Source organism: Lonchura striata, chromosome 5 (genome assembly GCF_046129695.1).
Source record: "Lonchura striata isolate bLonStr1 chromosome 5, bLonStr1.mat, whole genome shotgun sequence".
Taxonomy (NCBI): domain Eukaryota; kingdom Metazoa; phylum Chordata; class Aves; order Passeriformes; family Estrildidae; genus Lonchura; species Lonchura striata.
This window is the reverse complement of record NC_134607.1, coordinates 42,820,089-42,844,872: the sequence shown is the minus strand read 5'-3', so window position 1 is coordinate 42,844,872 and position 24,784 is coordinate 42,820,089. Positions and strand designations below refer to the sequence as shown.

The 24,784-nt window shown below is 41.5% G+C and overlaps 1 protein-coding gene across 1 annotated transcript in view; it reads right to left on the bottom strand.

The window, feature by feature from the left end:
- Window positions 1–11,554, bottom strand: part of RASSF3 (Ras association domain family member 3) — a 92,052-nt gene extending 80,498 nt beyond the window's left edge. The window contains exon 1 of the mRNA XM_021547443.3: window positions 11,362–11,554. Coding sequence (XP_021403118.2) covers window positions 11,362–11,482 — 121 coding nt within the window. The 5' untranslated portion in view covers window positions 11,483–11,554. The remainder of the gene's footprint in view (window positions 1–11,361) is intronic.
- Window positions 11,555–24,784: the final 13,230 nt, after the last annotated feature.

The following is a 24,784-nucleotide window of genomic DNA, read 5'->3' as shown; positions in this document are numbered from 1 at the left end:
TCTGGTAAACCTTTACTGGAGCACTTCCAAATTTCCATGAGTTCAAAAAATAGCTATAATTCTGCAAAGACTGTTATGGTCATCATATCATGGATTGCTGTGTTTCTGCTTTGAAAACAATCAGAATCAGGTGCTCTTTCCTGATGTGGTCTGAAATGAATCCTGTTCTTTGAAATCAGACTCTAGGGACCCAGTACATTTGATAAAAGCATTCAGTCACAATTAGGAAAGCTAATAGTTTTATTTTACTGATGCTCAGACTGTCATGTACACTGAATTTATATATGAAAATTATGCATCAATGCATATTAATTATGCAAGTTGTCCTGAATTATTAAGAAATGCAAAGTAAGTATCTATTTATTAAACATATAAATATTATGGTTTGGAAGTTTCATTGTCAGTTACTGAGACATAATGAAACACCTTATGATTTATTATTCTATTGCAACATTGTCTTTACTAGAGTCATAGAAAAAAATAACTTATATTATTGCTAGAAATCAACACCACTCCTGTCCTGCCCTAGTAGGGGTGAACTGTAAGGCTTCAACATGTTCATTTTACATGAATGGACCCAATGTGATGTTTGGCTTTTCTTCACCCAAAACTTGACTTTGCCTGATAGCTTGTAAATGGCTGTTCCCATAACCAATTTGCTCCAGGGCAGTGCAGCAGAAAGCAAGAAAAGGAACAGGCAGGAACCCAAAAGATGCTCCAATGTCAGAGCTTAGTAACCATTGCGAAATCAGGCAGAAGCAGGCAGAGGCTCAATAGCAAAGTGTCTCTATCCTGCTGTGGTCTCCTGTGCCTAGGAAACTTGTGATTTCATTTCTGTGATAGCCCAGAAAAATTTTACTCCCAAATGGATATGCAAAATTACGTTGTGCCTAAACAACTGAAGCACATGGAAAGTTCAAAGCCAAATTTGTATTACTTTTGCATTATTTATCAACCACAGTAAAAAGTCTTTATTAGAAAGTGTCAGGAGGATACACAACTTGGTCCTACTACTGTGTTGGGAAGTTAGCAAGTAAAGTCATCTTCACATGAGAACCTGTAGCTTGGTTCTCAGCAATCAGAATAGAGTTTTAGTGCTGTGCTTGCTCTATGGAAAGTATGCCTGTAAAGCTTCTTGGAAAAATTATTCACACTATGTGAGGTGTTTAGTGCTTTAATTTTTAATCAATTTTCAGTGAGCAGGTAACAAAAGGAAGGAGAATTAAGTTTAGCTATATTTCTCCTGCACAACAGAATTGAACTGTGTTGTTTCTACAATACATTGGTATCAGCATGTCACATTTCAGTTAATGCTTAATATATGTTGTGTTGGCCTTTTTTTGCTGATGCTTAAATGTCTACATTCTAGTGTGATGCTAAAGTTGCTATAAAGATCTTTTTTAACAGTTTCACTCAGTTCCGTAATGGAATGAGTAACCTACTTGAAATAAACAACCTTCAGGAAGCTCTAAGCACAACTACTAGGAGGTGGAGATCTGCTGTAATAAGAGTTTTATCTCTATTAAATACTCCTTATTTCTGCTTGTTTGTTTATCTGTTAGTCACACGTAACATCAGTCTGAGATTAAAATAACGTTCTCACCATATTTCTCAATTAGAGATTTTTTTAGGGATCACTGTTATTTTCAGATAATATATGATTTCTGAGGTCCTTATGGCCATCCTTTCCCCTGAGGGATCTTTGTGTGTATTTTGTGCTCCTTCCCCACTGGGAAGCTACACAAGGCTTAGATCAGATTGAAGTCCACATCTTCCAAACTCCTGTAAAGCTGTGATTGTCTACAAGTACCACTTAAGGTCGTCTGCTGTGTCTCTATAGACTCTGCTGTCAATAGATACAATGGCAATTCACAGCCACAGGTCAAGACCCTTTTTGGGATACACACTTCCCATAGAACCGGCTTAACTTGCTGTCTAGGGAAATTCTCCAAGAAGCACTTGAACTGCAGCTCTATCTGTAAGTGTCACAGCCTAACTCAGGGTCAGGAACCCTGCCTTGGAAACAGGATAAGTTCCTGTAGCAGTCTCTATTAAGAGACTGTTAATGCTCTATTAAGAGCATATATTCGGACCTCAGCAAAAGACAAGTGCTTTAATAAAACTGTCCAGGTTCCAACACAAATGCTTGCGCTGCTTTTGTTTTGCCAAGTGTCTCACTGAGATGGAGTTTGGGTACTACACAAAAAACCTGCCATATTACTCACCAGTTTCAGATTCAGAGTTTTTAGATAACAGTTTATCTATCATCTAGGCAGGCAACAACCTGATTCTGCCACATGCAAAGGACATTACATTTGTAAAGTAGGAGGGAGTGATCAGTCTTTTGGTAAGAAGAAAACACTTCCTTGAGTGAATCACTGAGAACACCAAGGGAGGCTCAAAGGAGAAAAGAAGGTATAAAAATCAGCAGCCTGCATGAACCTGGGACTGTTTGACGTCTTCACGGTCTGGGAACTCAGGGTCCATATTTCTGATTTTATGCACCAGATAGCAAATAATTGGTTAATACCTAAATTCAGCTTCCCATCTACAAAACAGGAAAGAATGACAGGTATTTTAGAGTAAACAGTCTGAACTGGATTTTTTTTTCAGTTTCTGCTACTCGAACCTCTATAACCCTCCAAAATTCTGTCATCTATCTTAGAGCCTTTAAATACTTTTCTTTGGTATGAGCTAATGTTAACATGGTTTGTGCCAGACGGTTTGCTAGATAACTGGTAAACACCAGGACACGTGTTCTGTGTCATGGCTATCCTTGGCCAGGGAGAGGAGATGAGGCAGGCTGGCCAGGAATGGTATCTCAGGGCAGCTCACCAGCCTTTTCTGAGAAGTGGAAGGTGACATTGCCATCCAGCTGCACATTGGAAAACTGACATGTAAGTGTTAGCATGGATAAAGCATCACTAAAAGACCACTGTTAGCCAGGTAAGGTTGCTGGCAGTTGCCACAGAGAAGGTTCCTGACTGAGGGAGGATTCCCCACTCTTGGTGCCAGTGCCACAAGAAGGGTCAGTGATTCAGCTTCTGAAATCTGCACTGGTTCTCAGATGCTTAAACATCTCTGAGCCCTAAGTGACCTGGCCCTAAGTGACATAGGAGCATAAATCCCATTGATTTACTTTGGAGTACTAAAGAATTAAAATCAATCTAATTGGTTGATAAAGCTTCTTTGTATTTTTATCAATGTGACAAAACTCAAGTCTTCTCCCTCCTTCCAGAGCTTGCCAACATGATCCAGTGAAGACATGTCACAGGAGACTCTTGCACAAACGTGGGATCCTACATAACCAGCCTATAAACAGGCTTCTGCTCCTGAAATCTATTACACTTCTTTTGGCCAGATACTGCTCTGCATACAGTCCCATTTACAGTCACCACTCCCACAGAAACAGAACACCCAGTGTTTGCCGGACTACCCTGAAATAATCACAAAATCTGTTTGCAAACAAGGCTGAGAATATTCACTTCATTCAATAGAAGTATGGGTTAAAACATAAAGTTGCAATAGGGGAAATACTTTAAAAATTAAAGCCCAAGACAAGAAAAATCAAGTTTAGGTTATGTTTACTTCTCACAGGCTCCTTTATCTGTTTCAGCATCATACCTAGCTGGAGAGCTGGACCACACCCCCACCTCAGGCTATACCATAGCTATCATGATTTTGGGAGCTCTTAGTATGCCAGTTTCTGGGAGGCTGACTGAGAGGTAGATGGCTGAGCTCTCTCTCCCCAGGAAACCTGAAATGCCTCCTTCCTGTAAGGGCTCCCCTGCAGGTACCTGGGCATGGGAACACCACAAAATAATGCCAGTGTGAGAGGAAGGAGAGGCCTCATTTCTCCTTTAGTCTTCTTCATATACAGATATCTATAGCATTCTTTAGTTTTTTTAACTTCCAGCTTACAGCCTAAGAGACAACTTCCTTGTGCTGATTACATTGCTTTTGCTCTGAGTGTTGAGACTCCGACTTCTCCATGCTAGATAGAGGTGGGGAGGCCAAGTTCCTCTGTGCAGTAACTCCAGGCAATGAATTAGAGACAAAATGTGGCAGATACCTTGACATATCACCATGTCTATCCTTTCATGACAAACCTCAGAGAGTGGTTTTTGTACACCTGACCCAGTGAACCACAGACCCCTCTCACATAGGCCCATAGGCTCCAGAAAACCTGGTGGACCTGGATAGTGTCAGGCTTTACTGACCACATGTACCAGTGACAAAACCAGGGTACCACATAGGAACTGGATTTCTTCTTCAGCTCAAGAGCAAAGAGATTGCATTTCTGGAACAGAAAACAAATCTTATTCTTCATTTCTGAACTGCAGTGAAGTAATGCCACACACCCAAAAAAGTGCTCCATAGGTAAAATCCTAGATTTGACCTGTCCTAGAAATCAGCTTATGATAGTTCATTTACATTTGATTTCCTAAAGAAGTATTGATTTTAAGCTAACTTGTGCAAGCCTGCAGCAGCTGTTGGGTATCTCTACACATCATTAAGCAGCACAGGGGAAAAGCAGAAGGCTAAGCCCCTGGCCAGCATCCAGCTCGCAGCCTTGTGCTGTGCCACACACAGCCCCCAGAGTCAGGCTGGAGGGACAGATAGCAGTAGCTCCCCAGCAAGTTCTGGCTGCTCCACCTTTTACCACCTGCTCCATAAGGCCAAGCAGCCAGAGGGGTGTCTTTGCATTGCACTGAGCTACACTTGCAGCAGCCACATGGCAGCAGAGTAGCTAGGATGGTAAAATGGCAGCTATAGCCCCTTTCCTCTGACAAACTTGTCCACAGGCATTTGAATCCCAGCTACCAGCCTAATCCACCAGACCCAGTAAATTCTACCAATAGTCTAAAAGCAGCTCAGGTTGTCTTTAAATTAAATCAAGTTTTCATATGAAGACCACAAAACCCAGCAGCTCAGAGCAGATGCTGAATTCCCAACTTCTGTGGGAACAGATCCTGAACAAGAATGGGGATGTGGGTCTACACACATTCTCACACCTGATTTTCCTTTTGTGGTGGCTTCATAAAATGCATTTGAAATCCACCTTTGACAGAATCAAAGGCATCAGATATTACATTCAATAAACACCTGGCTCGGGAACACATTGCTGTATACAATTCTGCATTGAAAATGCAATGGAAAGAAAAGCAGAATTTCTGTTTAATAAGTCAAAAATCAGTCCAAAATATTTATGCAGTTCTACTACAAGTCATGCTGGCATCTTGGGACTTCCACTTGCTTTGACTGTTATCCTCTTTCCAACATTAAATACCTAAAAAAATTGGTAGAATATCCCTTCCATATAAAAAACCAAAAGTGAGCTTTCACTTTTGTATGCAAATCCAATAAAAATGCTGGTTTTTGAAAGCATTTACTCTAGTGCCCTCTATTGCTGAATCCCCAAAATAGCCAGCATTACGGATACTCACAAAGCAGCACTTCCTTTTGTTTTCACTGAGAAACACAGTGAAAACACAACAGGAAAGAAAAGTATAGTTTAGGTGTCTCCGTCTGTACACTCCCAGAACTGTGAGTTCCTGACCAGACCTGAGTTAACAAACTCCCTCTTCTTGCTGGAATTGGTAACAAACAAGAGTTTCAAGTTCACAGAGGAGATGGAACACAGAAAAATAGTCCTGAGAGCTCGGAAGAGCTCCCTGCTTTACCTGGCCACAACGCTGGGATTGGGAGTTAATTCTGAATAGCTGCTGCAGGATCAATGATCACTCCATTAGAGGAGTGAAACAGCAGTTATATCCTACCAGGACAGAAGCCAGACCTCTAACTGACAGATCACATGAAATTTAAAAGTTTAGACTTTCTGCCAAACAAAACCTGCAGTCTTTTCTGTTTAAATGTGAGATGAGAAAAAAGTTGACTCAAACCCATCAAATGAAATTAAGTTTAATACAAAAATAGTTGCACTTGTGCAGATCACCTCTCACACTGGCTACAGCTCAATTCTAAACCCGCTTTTGCATGCTGCATCCAAGCTTGGTCTATGTTTACATCTCGAGCTCTAGCATTACATTATCTCCTTAAAATAGGTAATTCCACACTACTAATTTATTAATGTTACTCTTCATAAATGACCAATTCACAGCTTTTATTTCAGGCGTTACGGGTCATCATGCCAGCCCTGAGAGAATCTTGAAGCAGCTGTACTGGAGAGGTGCTTAATGAAATGCACAACAGCTGGTCATTTTCTTCCACTCATCCTCCTACTAGCACCGAGGGTAGCAAAGAGGTGCAGTGGAGAACCAGCATCTTCTAACTGCTTTTGCTTGACATTGGCAAAAGAAACAAAAATGTAGCATCAACAAGAGATGTAGAGCTTCAGGGCTACAGTTCCCAAATGCCTCTATGCTCTATCACCTGTGTTAGGACAAAACTCCCTCCATCTTTCCCAGAGGTGGCCACTCTACTACTCAGAACCCCTCTGCAAGCTCTGCATGCTCAGCCTGAAAGGGCCACACTGGCCCCAGATACTGCAAGGGCTCCAGTGAACTGTGGGGATGACCAGGAGAACTTTTTTCAGCTAAAAACACAGGAGTTTTAGGAGCTCACTGGAAAGTTACAGTACCCATGCAGGAGACAACAGGCCTGACCGTAGGGACTGCATACGGGTCACACACCCCTGGCCCCAGGGAGACAGGACGGCGATGGCTTTCACCAGTTGGGTTTTGACAAGGTATGCTACCTCTACATACCCAAACTATTGCCAGAATAATCCAGTTAAAGAGGTCACAGAAGGATGTGGGCACTTATAGCATAAGCCATCATATGTTAGTTGGTCAAATATGAAAACAAAAAAATTAATTTACAAATATTTTAACCTAAGACAATCTAAGTTGAGATACTGAATTATCATTGTCCTCCCATCCCATATGTGTTATAGATTTATCAGCTGGATATATTTTGAAGAGAGTGCTGAAAGGTTGAATTTTTGTACTGCATGATCAGTCAAAGCTTTATATTTTAAAGAATTATCTTTGAGGAGGTAGCAAGTTTAAAGCATGTCATCATACCCATGTAAAGATTTCCACTTATTTTGTATAACACATAGTCTTACATAAATGTAATTTTATATTGGATGCTTAGCCATTCTTACCAAAAGTAGTTTGAAACCAATAAAAATATTCTAACTTTAACATTAGAGAAGGACTAAAGGAGTAACTCAATAGAGCAGAAAAGTTGCAAAAAATGTTAATGAAAAGCAAAGGGTAAAAATCAACTTCCAGCTGCCTGAAATATAATCAGTTTAAAATTCTGTCAATAAATTCTCACTTTCTGTCCTCTGAAAGAACCTTCCAAAGTACCTAGTAGAAACAGTAGCTCAAAATGATGAGAACTCTCACCAGATGAGAGCTGAGAATAAAGGTCTTCATGAGCCAGCAGAACTTGGCAAGAAACAGGACACAAAATCATCCACCTCAGACAGACTTGATTTCTGTAGTTATTTACTTATTGTAATGGCTGCAGAACAAGCAGGGTTTGCCCCTGGGGCAGTTTTGCAAAGTAAAAAAAAAATATAAAAAAAAAAAATCAGCAAGCATCACGCTTTTTATGTTTTCCACAGGATAATATGGGATTGTCTTCTGAGCATGTCTAAAATCTGACTTAACAAACTCCCTCTTCTTGCTGGAATTGGTAACAAACAAGTTTCAAGTTCACAGATGACATGGAACACATAAAAATAGTCCTGAGAGCTCAGAAGAACTCCCTATTTTTTTCTATATAAGCCTAAAAAACATCGTAAAGGTTTAAATCAATGCAGATCATAAAATTATCTCTTCCAGGGGGGTGCATTAGTTGCTTAAGGAGAAATTCATGAAAGAGTAACAGTTGTGAGATCTGAGCCACAAAATTATCTCAGACTAATCCTTAATTGTTAAAAGTCATCTTAAATCTTTAAGCAAGAAGATTTATGTGGCTTTCAAAGCTTTTATTGTAGCTTCAATTATCATAATATTGAATATTCTTATTTTTCCAGACCCTCTTTAAATCTCGTTACATTCCTGACCTCAGCAGCATCCTCTCGTAATGAGTTCTACAATTTAATTACATACTGAATTAAAAATAATTTTGAAAAATCCTTTTATCTGCTTTATATTTGTCACCCCTCACCTTATTCCTCTGCTATAAGACAGAGAAAACAGGAGTTACATGTCTATTTTGAATTTTTGTATCATTCTATAGTCTTATCATGGCTCTTCATGATATTTTTTCTAATTCCTTTGCCTTTCAATATCTCTCCCTGTACATACATACTTTATCATGATAAAATTTCTAGTCACATGATGTGCCAGCATAAATTCTCCTAAGATGCTGTAGGAAACATTCAAACATATTTCAAAGAAATGAAGGCTCCAGAACCCTAAAATCTACATCCCTCAATTTAAACCTCTTATGTAATGTACGCTTCATCAAACTAAATGCAGTTAAAATATTATCAGCTACATTTAGTATATTCTGAACCATGTCTAAGATATTTTTTTAATCCTTCAGTAAGTAACTTAATCAAAATCAGTGACTGAAGAATGCTCACAAATTTTCTTCCTTCTTTTAGAGCTTTGCAAGGAGCACATTAGCTGTAGGCCAAAGTCTGTGGCCACTAATCCCAAAGTGCCCATCCAAGGACAGGCTGAAAAGCTAAACATTTTTAGGAACAGCAACCTAATCATGCTTTGACAGCTCTTTCTAAAATTATGTCAAATGCACCTTTCTGAACACAGTGACCTACAACAATACTAAATTCATTGTTATACTTAAAAAATAATTTTGTGCTTCAGCAGATTTTGTTTCTGGGTCAAGCAGAGAGGACAAGGCATCTTGAGACATGGAGTGATAGAAGCAGAACAAAAGCAGCAAGTCTGAGGGTACTATGCAGAGGCACAGTGCCCATCTCTTGGTTTACATGATGAATGAGATCACCCAAAATCTAAGAGATAGCAGAGAACATAATCTCTGACCTTCCTAACATGTCTAAATAACGAAATTTTCTATTTTGTTGTTGTTAAAATGTTACTTTATTATTAAAGCACATGTGGCTAAAAATTATCGGTAAGTATTACTGAAAGCTTTAATTGCCAGCTAGTTATTAATCCATGGGGCAAGCCTAGCGACACAGAATTGTTCTACTGGGTCATCCTGGGTCCTAGCTCATCCTGAATGAAAAATTCTGTAAGTGCCAGTCCTGGAGTAAAACCTACCAGGAAAAGACAGCAAAAAGTTGTTGGATTCTAGGAAGCAAGGGTAAATCTCTGTGTACCAAGGGATGGTAGTCAATTCTGATCAGGGCAGATGGTCAATACTGCTCAGGGTAGATTGTCAGTACTTCTCAGCGTAGGCTTTTGAGTTGAATAACTCTCTCAGAAGGACAGAAGGGCACCTTGGTAAAGAATTACCAAATTGTGATGTTTCAGAGTCGAGGAAGCTGAGGAAATGGGTAATTTTGTAATTCACCAAAAACTAAAGGGAAATTCTGGACACTGAAGAAAAATGCAGAAATGTTTGTGGACGTCAGGGTAGCTAAGGTTTAACTAACAAGTGTAACTTACTGTCTTTGTACAGACTAAAGAGAAATCAGGAGCTGTGTCTCCTCCCCTGTGAGAGGAGCATCAGGACTTCAGCTTCCAGTTTATAAGAATGGGTTCTGTAAACTTACAAGAAATTTGAGTTGAATTTTAACACTGAGATTTTTTCTGCTTGGACTCAACCTTCCACTGAATTGACACATTTCCATCAAACCCACAATTTTGTGACAAATATCTCATTGCACTGGTAGCAAAGGACTTCTAGGGCACTTCAGACATATTCACAAATTCAGTTCTAAAGAGGTGCTAAAGCATACACTAAAAATGATCGTAAAAAGATACATTTTATTCAAACCACCAGATGTAGAGGGAGAAGGAAGGCAACCCACAAAAAAGCATTATTTTTAAAGCACTCAGAGTTCACCTCTTTTCTTGTTACAAGTCACAGATACAATTATTTTTTTGCAATACTGGGGTAAAAGATAACTGGCATGCAAACATTTTCACACATGTGTAACCCAGCTAGCAATTAAAGCTCTCCATAGAAGTTATTGATAGTTTTTACTATCAATAATTAATAAAGGAGATGCAGGAATGATCTGATGTGTTAGGAGGACTCAGGATGATTTGCATGTATTAGGAGGACCTGAGATTACCAGTATTCCAAGAAAGGTTCAAAACTCTAGATTCATCAAGGAAAGTTTCATACAGACTTCAATGTCCTGAGATTTCCTTGTGAATATTTGAAATCTGTGGATTCCTTTGGGAAGAAGTCATGTGTCATTTAGGTCCTAACACCCTTACTGTGACAGATTTCAGATGGCACATCCCCTTTCAAGAGTCACAGATCTGTTGTCTCAAGTACAACACTAAGCTGCTCAGCTGTGGAACTGACCCAAAGTCTGTGCCATGCAAATACAAACTTGTTATTAATGTTGCAGAATTGACAAGTTCACCATTCTGTTCCAAAGAGTCCCAGTCAAAAGAAATCTGACCTTGTACCATTAGTCCCTTAAGAAGAACATAAAGAACTTGGCTTCCCCCACTATGGCAGTGCACATTCTTCCAACCCCCTGAGAACATGCCTCAGCCCCAGCCTTCACAGACCGTGCTAAAGGGACAAAACGGTATTTGGGCTGTAAGGGCGTTTATGAGAATGTTAATCTGAGAGATGCAAACAGTTTTCTGCCAGGCTTGGACAATGATCAGAACACTGAGATGCTGTGAGGAACAATGCCTTTAATAACTGGTCAGCTGAGCTGTACTGCATTTCAGCTGATAAAATGGAAGAGCAGGCAAGTGCATCACTGCTGAGCATAAGCCCCTCTAAGCTGCCCATCACTTTGTGTGAACACTGGTACAATGAGTTAAAGTCTTTAGTCAGTTCAGTCTTTGCACAGCCTTCTAGATCAATGAACAGCTCAAGGCAATTCTAAATAACTTTCAGGCAATTATTTGAGTCATATCAGAGCTCCTATATACATACCTAAGGGAGAAACATGGCAAAAACAAGATACCAAATATCAGTGATGTGAATAAATTATGCAGCTGCAAAAGAACTCTTTGCCAGAACAAGCCTGATGAACCTTCTATTGCTTTACCAGAATATTTTGACAGTTTTGCCTAATGACCCTCCAAGAATGAAAAAATGCAAACAATTCTGGCCTGGAAAAATTAACCAGTTCAAAGAAAACAGATTTTTTTTTTTCCCCTCTTTTTTTGTTTTTTGTTTGTTTGTTTGTTTTGTTGTTTTTGTTTTGTTTCGTTTAGCAGGAAAAAATCTGGGGAAAAATAGCAGCAGACTTACCCGGAGATTTCCAGAGAAGTTTTACCGTCCTTCTCCTCGAACTGCTCAATGATTTAGGAAACCAGTAAAAGAAACGTGCTATCCTCCTGATGGTTTTGTTCAGATCATTTCTCACTGCCATGGCTGAAAGGGCTCCACTGCTACCCCAGGAACAAGAGGCACATGTATCCAGAGGAGAGAGGAGAGCCCACGAACACCCACAGTGAGTGCGCTGGCTCTGAGCTCAGCGTCAGCCAGCACGTCTCAGGACCACCTGTTAGTCCTAAATCCCCACCCTCTCCGTCACTCCGCTCAGAGCCCTCCAGACCTCCCTCTTTATTACAAGAAGCAGCTATTTTAATAGATGCTTCAGCTAAAGAAAGACCAATGCTCTGGAGTCTTAACCTGTTACTGTGTTTCCAATGATGTTAAGACATGTTTTCTGCAGGAAAGGCTTTGAAGGGCTCCTTTTTTCATCTGTAGCTACCTTTTCCAGGCTGAAAACAAATAAACATCAAAACTGATAGTGACAAGTAGTCTTTCAAAATCCCTTAATGTAAATCAATATATTTCCTCTGTAAAGAGAGTCTCTCAAAGACTTTCTTCTGAGCAGCAGAAGGTTCTGAGCAGCAAATTTAACAGAGATTTCTATGGATACACACATTGTTCAAAATGAGACTTTCCTCTTAACGGAGTTTAAGGCAAATGTAAGAGTCAAATCATTCACTGACACAATTTACTTAAAAATTGAGCATCTATTAATATATCACTATACAAAGAAATTAACAGTATCTCAATACATAGCCTACACCTGCTTCAATCATAGTGCATATTAAATTGTAAATCCAGAGATGCTATTTACTGCAATGCCCCCTGCAAAATTTACCACAACTTCTAAAATACACTTTTAAACAGTAAGACTATGTAACAATTTCCCAAGGATGGTATGATTTCCTTGACTATGTGTCCAGCTTCTCACATTTGATTTTATTTTTTTTTTCTTCTTCTAGATCTGAATGGCAGAAATCCCTGGAAAATCAAGACTAATGTCATTACAAAACAAAGGTCCTTTTGTATCAACCTTTAAACTACAGAAAGTAAGGGTTTTGTTACACCAGCTATGTTCACAGCATACAGTTAATAAATCTTCCAGAATTCACAGTGTATTTTTCTACACTAAAATATGTGAAGTATTTAACTCCATTTTTTACATCTGACTTTCTAAACATACTGCTGCTAGTCAGGACTGAGCTACTGGTTTCTGATTGCATTTCCTGTTGTCAGTATGTCTCTAAAAACAAATAAACATTTCTATTTATACTGTATCTGTCACAATTCTTTAGCCAGTGTCAATGAAAAGAACAGAAGGCAGGACACAGACCACTGGATTTTGTCTCATTTGAGCTCCACCCTGTCATACCAGAAGGAATTTAGTAGCAAAGTGACAGTTTTAGCAAAGCAGGAGGTCTGTCACCCAATTCAGAACAAGAAAGGAGCAGAGTTAAAGGCCTGACAGATAGATTGCTTTTCTTAGGAAATAGGAGTCTGAGTGTGTACTGGCATCTGTGAAATACAAGATCAAACAATGACTTCTTTTTTTTCTGAAATTTTTACATATAAAATTGAATGAAAATCAAAGTAGCATAAAAAACCCTGAACAATTTCACACCCTAAGTAAATATGTAATAAATTGCCTAGTTTTGCGATTTGTCAAAGAATATATATATATATCTCCTTTAGCAGGATATGAAGGGGACAGGAATATTTTTTTCACTTAACAGAAAATGCTGATATAGTATCTTTATACTGGAATTTTATGAGGCTTTAAAATTTACCCAGTTGGAACAACGTAAGGGGATAAATTGACTTTGTTGATGATGGTAACAAACCTGTGGATGTTTATACCTGACAATATTTAGTGAAACAAAAATAGGCAAGAACATAAAACACTGTGTATTACTTTAAAGCAAACGGATCTTACTTTATCCAAAGACTTCACTGGGATGAATCTGGCAATTATACTGTGCAACAAACCACGTAATACAGATGAGAACACAGACCTGAATTCAAATTAAACTGAACAGCAGTGGTAGTTGCAATATAGTAATTTCACAACTTCTACATCACTTTACATTTTTAGGCCATAGTTAGGCCAAAATACAAAGCTAATGAACAGCCTGCCTCCCACAGCTCAGGGATCGGGGTGTGTGATGGTGACGGGAGTTCCTCTCAACCTGAACTGCTAGCTTTAGAATATGAGCCACTGTGCTGTGCACAGGAATGCACTGCTCTCAGCTGGACTCAGGAAAGTCCACAGAGCTCCTCCTAAGACAACTCTGATTCCTCACATTACACTGATGTATTATTAAGGTTAAGAATTCACTGTATTAGAAAGGTACTACACAGGGCTGCATATGTACCTTTCAATCTACTCTGACAGAGAGACAGCACAGAGATACTTTCCAAGGAGGACAAAAGGACCTGAAATGTGAGCAGACTCAGACTCTTGATCACTGCCTCTGTTTCAGGAAAAAAGCCACGTAAGGCTTTTTCCTACAACAGACTTCAACCCCCAGGTCACACTCTGCTCATCTGGAGGAGGGGAGGGAATGACTGCTGCCTTCATTGCTGTCCCACCTGCCTGGGAAGGAAGGTGAGCAGCTGTCCCCTCTGCTATGCAAGCAGCCTCTGACCTCCTACCTCCCCACAGCAGTGCAGAGGTCAGAGCCCAGCGGGCCCCTGTGCAGGGCAGAAATGCCCACAGAGCCTCCGTCTGTGTGGTGCCTGGGGTGCGTGGCAGGTCACCACCTAGTCAGGAGAGCTGGGTTCACCACACTGCCCAGCTGTGTCTGCCTCCCAACCCACTTTCTGCATGGCAACCTGTGCCCAACAGCTGGAAAACAAAGGGGTGCTCATGAAACATCCATCAGTTTAGACATGTCCCTGTCTACCCTGACCTACAGAGCTCAACAGACCAGCTCTAAGCAGAGGGGGATACACGGTGACCTGGTGCCTGCCTTACTGCAGCCCTTCCATACTCACTGACAGAGCTGAAAGAACTAAAAATACCCCAAACTAACCTTCATTGCTACAATAAAACACTCTTAAATGAACTGTAAACAACCAGCAGTGCTTTACTGGAAATATTCTCTTGGGGTCTGATGAGTTCATGTATTTTAAAAGCAAATTCTCTGCTAACAAGCATTTTTTAGAGCAACACAGGAGTGCTGAGATACCATAAAAATGAAGTCTGATAATCAGGAGGAGCACACACAGTGGTGCTAGATGTGAGGCAGATGCAGAAGTCTCTGCTCTGGAGCAGAAGAGCATTTTTCCTCAGTGAGGATTTACTGCCATTTCCACTCCCCCCAGCTCTTAGGCAGCAAATTGCTGGGATGAGTAAAGGATTTCATTTGCTTTGACTTCAACTGGAACTTCTCCATTTAGTCTGGTTTCAGGAACAAAGATCCCCACACACCTGTTCACAATAAGAACTATGTGTAGGAAAAGCTGAGAGTATTAAGCAGTATCTGCTTGTCTACATTGGCAAATATCCCTATTATCTAGGCTCAAAATGAGGTTTTGGTTTCTTTGCAGGCAATAATATACTTGGAAAACAAGGCAGTGTCTTTCCAACCTGTCCCAATGTGGATTATATGTCACTATGCTATATGCTACACATGCAGGCACAGTTCAGTATGGAGAAGTCAAGCCTCCACAAGGATATTTCCCATATTGATGGACCTTGAATTAAATTCTGTTCAGCTGTAAATTTTTATCCAACCATCAAAAAAAGGGCCCTGTCTAACTAGTCACTGGGATTCAGCAATACCACGACACAGCATCACTGATTTCATAACAAAACATAATTTATAACATCATGATGTGTGACAAGGCTATGCGGTTGCTAGGAAATTAATAAAGAACACAACTAATGAAAGAAAAGAAACAAAGACATGCTGCATTTGACTTTAAAACAGTTGAAACTAGCACAATACTTCCAATTTCCAGCTCAGCTGCTCATCCCTCCCAAATCCGAATAAGCAGCTATATTTGTGAGCTTTCTAAAAAAACTTTTAATTCTCAGCAGCTGCATGTACACAAAAAGAAAGGACTAAAAATTAAACAGTGATTGGCAATCTGCAACTTCCAAAACCTTGCCTCCTTTTGAAAGGTAGTAATTGAAGAACTGTAGTATTCAAACTGATGTGAAATACATCTGTTATCAGATTTAATGATCTATTAATTACTCTTTTTGGAGAATAATTTGATTTCTCCCCTTAAGATGTAAGGAGTAAGAAGCTTTCTTCTTAGCAATAGCTCCAATGAAACACATCCTGGATTTTGAGGAAGAAAATCACTGTTCCAAAGCACATTAGGTCAAATTTGATTAGCTCTTGTTTAATTCAACAATATATTACTCTGTAAATAAATGTCTTCCTGCATTGTTACATGGAAAAGAATGTCTCTCTGTGTATTTCAGCAATATTTATTCTTGATACTTTTCACTATCATCCATTGTACTGTACAGTCATTCCCTGTTTTATTTCAAATACTTCAATCAGTGAAATTTGTTCTAATTTGCTTTATGTTTTTTTCCAGAGGCAGGTAGGACCAGTACTGTGATGGAAGTGTGTGAGGGAGGGCATTGCTGTTGCTGTGCTGGTGCAGCTGAGCATCAGGAAGGTAATGCACTATTTCCTGGAGACTGCTGCTGGTACAATGTGCTGCTCTTGCTCCTCTTTACCGTGGTTTGGTTACAGGTTTACTGCATGTCTGAAGGTTTGTGCTTCAAAACTAAAGCTGAATAAAAGATTATAAAGCCAGATGAAGAGAACAATAGTGTAATGTGAAAATAACAGATTTGTGTTAATTTTAGCTTTGCATTAGATATTATATTAGTAGCAGCAAATTCAGGGAAATTATTGAACAGTCTCTAGGAAAAGCACTTTTGTATTGTAAACAGCTACACTGCAAAGCAGAGGAAAAATAAAACTCAAGGCTAAAACTGGAGAGAAGATACTGAGTTGCCTTGTAACATAGTTTGACACATAGGATTTGACTCGGCGCGTGATAGACACTTGCCTCTGGGCTTCGGGTGACTTTGTGCCAAAATTAGTAGACTTCTCAGTGAGAGCTTGCAGGGAACTATCATTAAGAGAAAACTGATTGAGGCAGAAAAACCTAAACGTGTCAAACTGCTAAAACAGTATGTTTGTTCATCCTAATCCGGTCTGCTTAAAACCTGGCCATTTTTAGGTGCAAGCAAGCTGTGACCTTCCTTCTTTAGATATCTGTATTGCAGTAGGAACAATTACATGCTGTTTGAACTTGAGACTAACCTTGTACATTTCTTCTCTCAGAAAAGTAGAATGTTTCTTACTTTAGCCACAGCAGCTGCTAGATAATAAGTGAATATTTAGAACAGGAGTATAAGAGAAAAGTACAATACAAGTGGACTTTCACTGTAGCCCTCCATACTTTCTTCCAAGCTCCTACACTCACTGTCAGGCAATGGCATCCAAGCTTCTGCACACAGTACACTCTCCTTTGCTGAGCAAAATTAAAAAGGCTTTCTTCAGTACTCAGTACAGTGTGGAGAAAAGAGACATGCCTAGCAGCTCCTAAAGCCACCCCGCCAGCACAATGCTGACCTGCATTTCACTGTCTGGATAAAGAGATCCTTCCAAGAAGGCTGAAGATTTCTGGTAAACACCACTTAACAACAGAAGGAAGAGATGACCACAGCCCCTGGACAAGAGCTGATCTCTAATGCTTGACCAGTGGATCTCACAGTTAAAATGTTAGTTAATGTACTGGGGCTTCCATCTCTGTCTGCTTGGCTCATAGCAATTCAAAGTGTGACTGCTTCTTCCTGTCCAAGCATATTCTCTATTAAGGACTTACAGTGACCTCCTACTGCTAGCCCTAAATGCAAAAAAAAAAAAAAAGGAAAAAAAAACCAAAAAAACAAAAACAAAAAACAAAATTATGTTAGTCATTTAACAAAAATACATTATCCAGTAAAACCTTCAGTTTTACCTTTTTCTGCAGTGTGTTAAAATCACAGATACTAGCAATATATATATATAGCATGCAGGCACAACATAATTTAAAAGGCATCTGGATCATTACATCCCACAATGAACTGTTGAACTTTTAGCATGGTATAACTGTATAAAACCTGCATCAAGTCACAGGAAACTCTTCAAAGATTTCCCATGACAACATCAAGTTTCTCCTTGATTCCCCAAGACTTTCTCTAAGCAGACAATCAGGAGTTATCACACTGGCAAGAAATGCGAATATTTTTATAACTAAGATTTTTGCTTTTCTAAACAACATCATTGCTTCAATGTTTTATTACACATGTTGAATGCATCCAAGGTTAGGAACACTGCCTACAGAAACACCAGTTCTATCATGTTTCTATTAGTAGACCCCTTTCTACTCCTGTATCTTCTCTCAGATACTGGTGTGTTTGAAATTAAGCCTTATGTCATCTGGGGTCTCTCACCCTGTATGTGAAACAAAACACAGGGTATCTCACATCAAGATGCCCTGGGCAGAGGAGGCTCCTGCCTGCTGAAATAATCCTCTGAAGGAGCTCCCATAGAGTCTCCAAAGCATGTGAGGAAGACAAGTGGGAAAACCACAGACCATTTTCAGAGCTTTTCTTTTCAGTGATGGCATATGAATGTAACAGGATGATTTTGAAAATTTTTCTCTTCACTGCTGTGCAGCCTCAAAACAACTGCTTGTATTCTCTGTAGTCTCTTAGGTTTGCATCTGAGACACCCAGACTCTGAAGAACACCATAATTAATAATTAACCATTTATTCATGAGATGATGAAAACAAGAACAAAGAAAGGTGCTCAGAAACAGGTGAAAGTTTTTACATGGGACAGTGTATGGCTTAGGAGTGGAAGATGGGACTCACACATGAAAATAAATGTCAGAGCCTAAGAAAACAGGATCCACCATAACTAGAGGAACACAGTGAGGAGTTACCACTCCCTGCAAACAGCAGGGGGAAGAGCTCAGCTTTGAGCAGTGAGAACCTTGCTGTGGCTACAGAGACCACAGAAATGCCCCAGGAGGCAAAGAGGCAGTGGGGAAGACACCAAGCATTACTCTTGAAGAGCAAGCTCCAGCAAAGCTGCTTCCTCTTTCCATCTCCACACCTCTGCCTTTCACCCTGTGCCAGGCGCAGTACAGTGCCCAGTGCAGGACAGAGTGCCTGCTGCACTGCACAGGGACTAATATTTTCTCCAGCTCTACCAGCCCTGCAAGCTCCAACAAACTCCACTGGGGCCAGCAGACCACCCACACTCCTTCAAATCTAACAAGGAGGAAAACAGGGCTCTCTCTGAGCTGAGCTCCACGAGCAAACCCAAACCCTGACACCTCCTGCTGCTCCAGCCTCTAAGGATTCTGAGAAAATGTGGCCATTTTGGATTTAAAAGAAAATATAAAGCACTGGGGAAACTATGCATCATTTAAAAACTCTCTGCAGAAAGAATGGGAAAGGGAAGCAGACTCCCACCACTGTTATTTCTAATCTGATGCCCAGTGCTCACTCTCTATAGATAAAGCTTTCAGAGGCTCCTTCAACTCTGAATAGCTTTGGTAATTCAAGTAGTAAGCCTTGTAGTTTCAGCAACTTAACGCCCTCATTACATTCACTTAAATATGAATGTAGTCCTACTGAAGAGATAATGGACAAGGTCTGTTCTCTTACCTAAAAACAATATGTTACACAAATTTGGTGGTCAAAAAAGTGCTTTCTGAAGGGAAAAAACCCACTAATCTCTGTGATTGCTCCTTTCCTCCATATTTCACTTTCTACAGGGGCATCTACTTCTTTGCTACTCCTGACAATTAGTAGGCATCTAGATAATATATCCTAATTTTTCCTAAGGTTTTGTGCTGCTGCTTGATTTTACAGATATTTAAAAATCCTTGTAGTAGGAGAGCTATAGCTACATATTAGAATATAACACCTCTGCTCTTCAACTGCACTAAAGCAGGAGTCAGCTACTGCATATTCAGAGCCAACATAAAAACATGTTAAAAATTGAACAAGGCTCCCACCAAAATACCCATTTCAGCAGAGAAAAAACAAAGAGAAGCCCTGACACTGTGCTGTACACTTCACAGGGAACACTTGCTGAAAAAACAAAGACTGAAAATCTGGTAAAAAAAAAAACAGAGAAGAGACCGTGTCCCATGACTAAATCCAGGAAAGGAGACACCTAGTTTTCATGGTGCCTCCAAAGAATCTGCTTAAATATATTTAGAAAGTTTTAAGTGAAAGTCATGTAGAACCTGTAGTTTCTATATATTCTCTTAAGTGAAGAGTAAAACTTCTGAAAAGGTTTTCATTTGGTTTCATCTGGTTTCATCTGGTTCAATGGAAAAGTGAAAAATTCAAGGAAAAAGCAAAGTTACAGAAATTAACTAGGAAGTCCAGAGCAAGTGGTGCATAAAGTAATTCCTTTCACGCTCCCACCACCTACGTACACCCAGTCTGTTCTCCAGACTATGAGGAAAGTAAAACTGCTCAGAAATTGTATTGCATAGCATTGCAGTAGAGACTTTCATCCAAAGCCATGATAAATGCCTTATTTTTCAAATGCCAAATGACATGTTGATACAATGCAAGAACCTCTTACACTACATAATGCTGCACACCATCAATAAGATAGAAGAAACTGAGAATTTTCACTCCAGACTACCTTTAGATTGTGAGAAAAACTGAATGTTGAAAACAAAACCCACTCTTTACTGTAAATCATTCCATTACATAAACTGGAATAATCCTGACTGCTTCTATTTCAAGTAACTTAATGCAGAGAAGTCAGGGCAAGCAATGGAATTCTGCATCTGCACCAGGTTTTTACCCCAAATAATAGAGGTGAAAAGGTGAATAGCAGAGAAAACCTGGACTGCTAAACCAATTAAGCCTCTCTTGAAAAGGAGTCCAAAACAACAGCAAGAAGTTGGATACTACAAAGTATCCTTTTCAGAGGTATTTCCTTACACTTGGCTTTCTGCCTGGGCTAGGGTCCAGGAATATCAGCATTGCCTTACTTCTTTATAAAAAATAAGTTGCTTGAATAATGTGCACCTTGTGCACTGCATTGAAATAGACAATCCTTAATCTTGACTTTTTTCTTCTGTTCTCATCACTCGTCCCTGAATAAAATGAAAATAGTTTTTCAATTTTTTATCAGAAGTGTGAAAACTTGTGAATTTCAAACAAAAATCTCACAAAAGGCAGAAAGACCTTTCCTTAGTAGTTCAGGGATTACAGCTCACTTTATGAGGTATACCAAGGAGTGTACAAAAACCCTAAGACAGTCACAGACTCACTGAAAAATGGTAAGAGTAAAGCCTAACTTCTACTGAAGCTCAGCTTGGGAATTCCTCAGATACATTGTAGGGAATGAAGGACAGAGATACTCAAAGAAATCCCAATTCCCATAGACAAATCAAAGACTTTTCTTTCAGAAAAAAGTCTTTATCTAAATACTTTAAAATTACTCCTTTGATGTACCTTTTGACTGCTTCCCTGTCCCATAGAAAATTTATCATGCCTTTTTATCCTTGTCACTATACTCACCATGTCTGACTTAGATCATGTCTAATGGCAATGATCTGGTGAGTCTGATCTGACTTCAACCAATACTGAGAGAGGGTAATTTAAATAAATATAGCATTTATGTCTTTGTGATTCAGAATCATGAGAATTTAGTACATAGGTCCCTCTTTATTACCAGATGCCCATCTGGAAGATGCTGGTTTATTCGGCTTTTTAGATGACATTAAGTGGCTTCTGGAAAACATAGGTTTATTTGAGAAACTTCCAGCACTGTTACACCTTGCCAGGCAGGTTAAAATCTTTGAAATGCACTTCTAAACCTCTGTTGTAATCTCTGCTTTGCAAAGGATACCCAAAGGAAACCGTGGCATTTTCACAGAGGCCACCACAGAGGCCACAGATTTGGCTATAGTCCTGGATGCATCCGATTCAGCTTTCAAGGCCAGTCTAGATGCACTTTAGCTGCTGAGCACAGCCATGTCTGCTGCCTTCCCAAAGGGGACACCTTCCTCTCCTAGACTCACTTGCTCACAGAAGAGCCTGTGACTCTGGGTGTGGACTGACATCTGGCCAGAGTGGGTTCAGTGACTCTGAGCCAAGAGGGCAGCCAGTCACACACACTCCTTCAGGTCTTCTGAGCTGTCCTGACCCAGTCCCTACTTTTGTTGCCCTCAGCCACTTTATCAGCCAGATCTGTTCACCAGTGTGGCTCAACAGTTGTGCCTGCCAAGTGGGTAAGAACAGAGGTTCTCACAGCAGCCCTTGTGCGCTTTAGCTGGTGTTTCCTTTCATCTCCACAGCACTTTACAGCTTCTAAATATTACATTCATGCTAGATCATAAAAGCTGAATGTTTCCTCTGCTACTTAAACAGCAATTTTAGAGAGCAGCTTGAAGTACTATGCCTCATAAAAATTGAGCTTGTCATGGAGGAGAAGGAAAAACATTGTAAGCTGTAATCATTCTGAGAAAATGTTGCTGGAAGGTACATAACCAGATGTGACACTTGAAGTTCTTGTCATGGAGCATTTGATCATAAAAAAAATTATTATTTCTAAGGTCTATTTTCACATCAGTGCATTACACATCCTGTCAGAACAAACAGTGCACTAATGCAAATGATAAATAGAAGTATTTTATTTTCACAGCCAAAGTATTTCCATTCCAAGAATAACTGTAAAAATTGAGCTACTGAAAGTGAGTGTAACTGTGAGAACAGTGTGTCATAATATAAATTACATTCATCAGCAGAGGACAGTATGAGGTTATTGCATCTCCTTAAGACAGGAAAAAAGGGAGAAGATTGACCTGTGTTTACCACCCTGTGTTTCAAATATCAGCTGTTAAACAATGGCTCAGTGATGTAAACCAAAAGCAAACCACACACCTGAACACATCACACCACTAGGGATAGCACTAGATTGTCCTAGAAAGTGCAGCAGCACTGCAGCTGTGGGTGAGGAACAGCCAGCCAAGTGAACATGCCCATGGAGATCTATGCTGAAATCACCCTCGGGCTTACCATAAAGACAAATAATGTGGCCAAAGCCTTTGCAATCAATCAAGGGATGGCAAAAAAGGACTTTTCACCAGCACTAGATAATGTATGTTGTCCTACTGTAAAGGACAGGAGCTAGAAGGTGAAGGAAATCACCATATTTTAGAGTGTGACATTGGTAACGAAAGGGATGCAAAGGAGGAAAGTCACTTTATAAGCAGGAAAAGGAAAGCACACCTTTGTCTACTAAGAACCAGAGCCCAGAGAATGGAAGGACACGTATGTACATGCTGTGTACGTGGGACATGCGACACACTAACGCAGCTCTGCCTTGGGCTTGACCCTGACGGCCAGGGAGCAGAGCGCACGGCTTTCGGCAGGGCTGGGAGCACTCTGGAGCGTCTCAGGGCAGCACTCCCCACAGCCTGTGACGCCCCCACAGCCTGTGACACCCCCACAGCCTGTGACACGCGGTACCTTTCCGCCGGGTGCCGACGGAGCACTTTTACCTGCATCTCACTGCACGCACCCCACGCCAGGCCGGTGTCCCGGCAATTCAGCCGGCAGCCGTCGCGCTCCAGCGCTTCACATGGCGAAACCCTGGCTCCCGTCGGGGCTGGGGGAGGAGCGCGTTCCCTGGCGCGGATCGGGAGTCGCCTCACCTGGCCCCGCGCCCCTCGGTTTTCTGAGGGTCTGTCGTCCCCCCGGCCCCGCCGCTCCCGGCCCCGCTCCCCGCCGGAGCCGCTCACCCGCGCAGCGCCGGCCCTGCGAGAGGACGAAGCGGCAGCACAGGTCGCACCACGCTCCCGCCGCCGCCGGCCCGAAGCGGTGCGGGGGCTTCGGCGGCGGCGGCGCCTCGAAGATGGTGCGGACGTGGCGGGGCCGCGGCGGCGCCGGGCGGCGGCGGCCGCCGAGCGCGGGGCCCGGGCGGGCGGCGGGCGCGCCCGGCTGCGGGAGCGGCGGCTGCCGGGGCCCCGCCCGGGCCCGCCGAGGCTTCTCCCGCCGGTCCCGCGCGGCCGCCGCCATGCGGAGCGGGGCGCGCCGCGGCCGCCTCTGCCGGCCTCACGGCACCCGCGGGCGAGGGGAGCGCGGAGGCGGCGGGGCGCAGGAGGCGCTGCACCGCTCCGCGTCCTCCCGAGTCCTGCCGCCCGTCTGCCGCCTCGCGCCCCGCAGGCACAAACTCCGCATCGGCATCAACGAGCTCCGGCGTGCTGCGGCAGCCCCTGGCACAAGGGGAGCTGACAGGAGCTGGCGATGCGCTTCCGTAGGTTCCCATTAAAATGAACTGCCTCAGCCCCTTAAAGCAGCTACTGCGGGAAATATTTTGCAGGGCTGGGTAGAGTTGCCATAACCTACACCTCGACGGGGAGGCTGTGGCGGCCAGGGTAATCAGAGCTTGCATTCAACGCTTGTGCGAGCGTCCAGGAGCACAAGGCGAAGAACTGCGCCGTGGCCGTTTGCAGCACGCCAGCAGCTCAGCCTGCCGCTGCCGGCCTTACTGCCCACAGGCAGCGAAGTTCTCGGAAAGATGTGCACCTACGACTGCTGCTGCCTGAGCTGGTTCCAGTGACAAAACAGCAAATTCCACTGAAGGATACTACCCCTACCACATTTTTTTGGTGACTGATGAAAAAAATAAAGCTGTTTAGGGCACAGAAAAATAGAAGATCGTGAAGCCTTGCCAATGGCAGAATCAGTCACAAGAGCTCCCACCAGTTACCCTGCTCCTATAAACCCTCTTCAAACGGTATTGCTATTCCCAGAACAATCTGTTCTGGCACTAGCCTCTCTTTACCATTAGAAAGGTTTCTCCAAAGTTGTAGGCTGGGGGCTTTTTGTTTCAGCTACAGCTGATATTAATAATCTATAACCCTTTCACCACACAGTGAATGATGATCTTCTGGAACAGCCTATAGATTACCAAAGACTTTTACTTCCCCTTTCTTCCAGTCCTCCCTTCTTTCAGCCAACAACCCCTTTCTCCCAGTTCTACTTAGAACTCTCGAGAAAGTTCTACAGTGATTAACTACATTAGAACTGATTGAGTTCTACCAGTGAGCAGAGACTAGGACTTTTACCACCATTAAAAGAACTAACATAGTTCAGAACACATGTCAACCAAGTAGTTAAAAAAAATAGAATTAGTGGCTCTACCATATTGCTTATGCTAGTGATTCTGTTGTGCAGGGCACATTTTCTGAACAGTTAGATAATGCAAACTGAGTTGCAATTTGCAACTTCATGTTTCAGGTTCTCCGTTGTGCTTACAAGGAAATAAATCTTCTAAGGCAATCCTGAAATGAACAGAAAATTAAATTATGAAAAGACAGAAGTACACACTG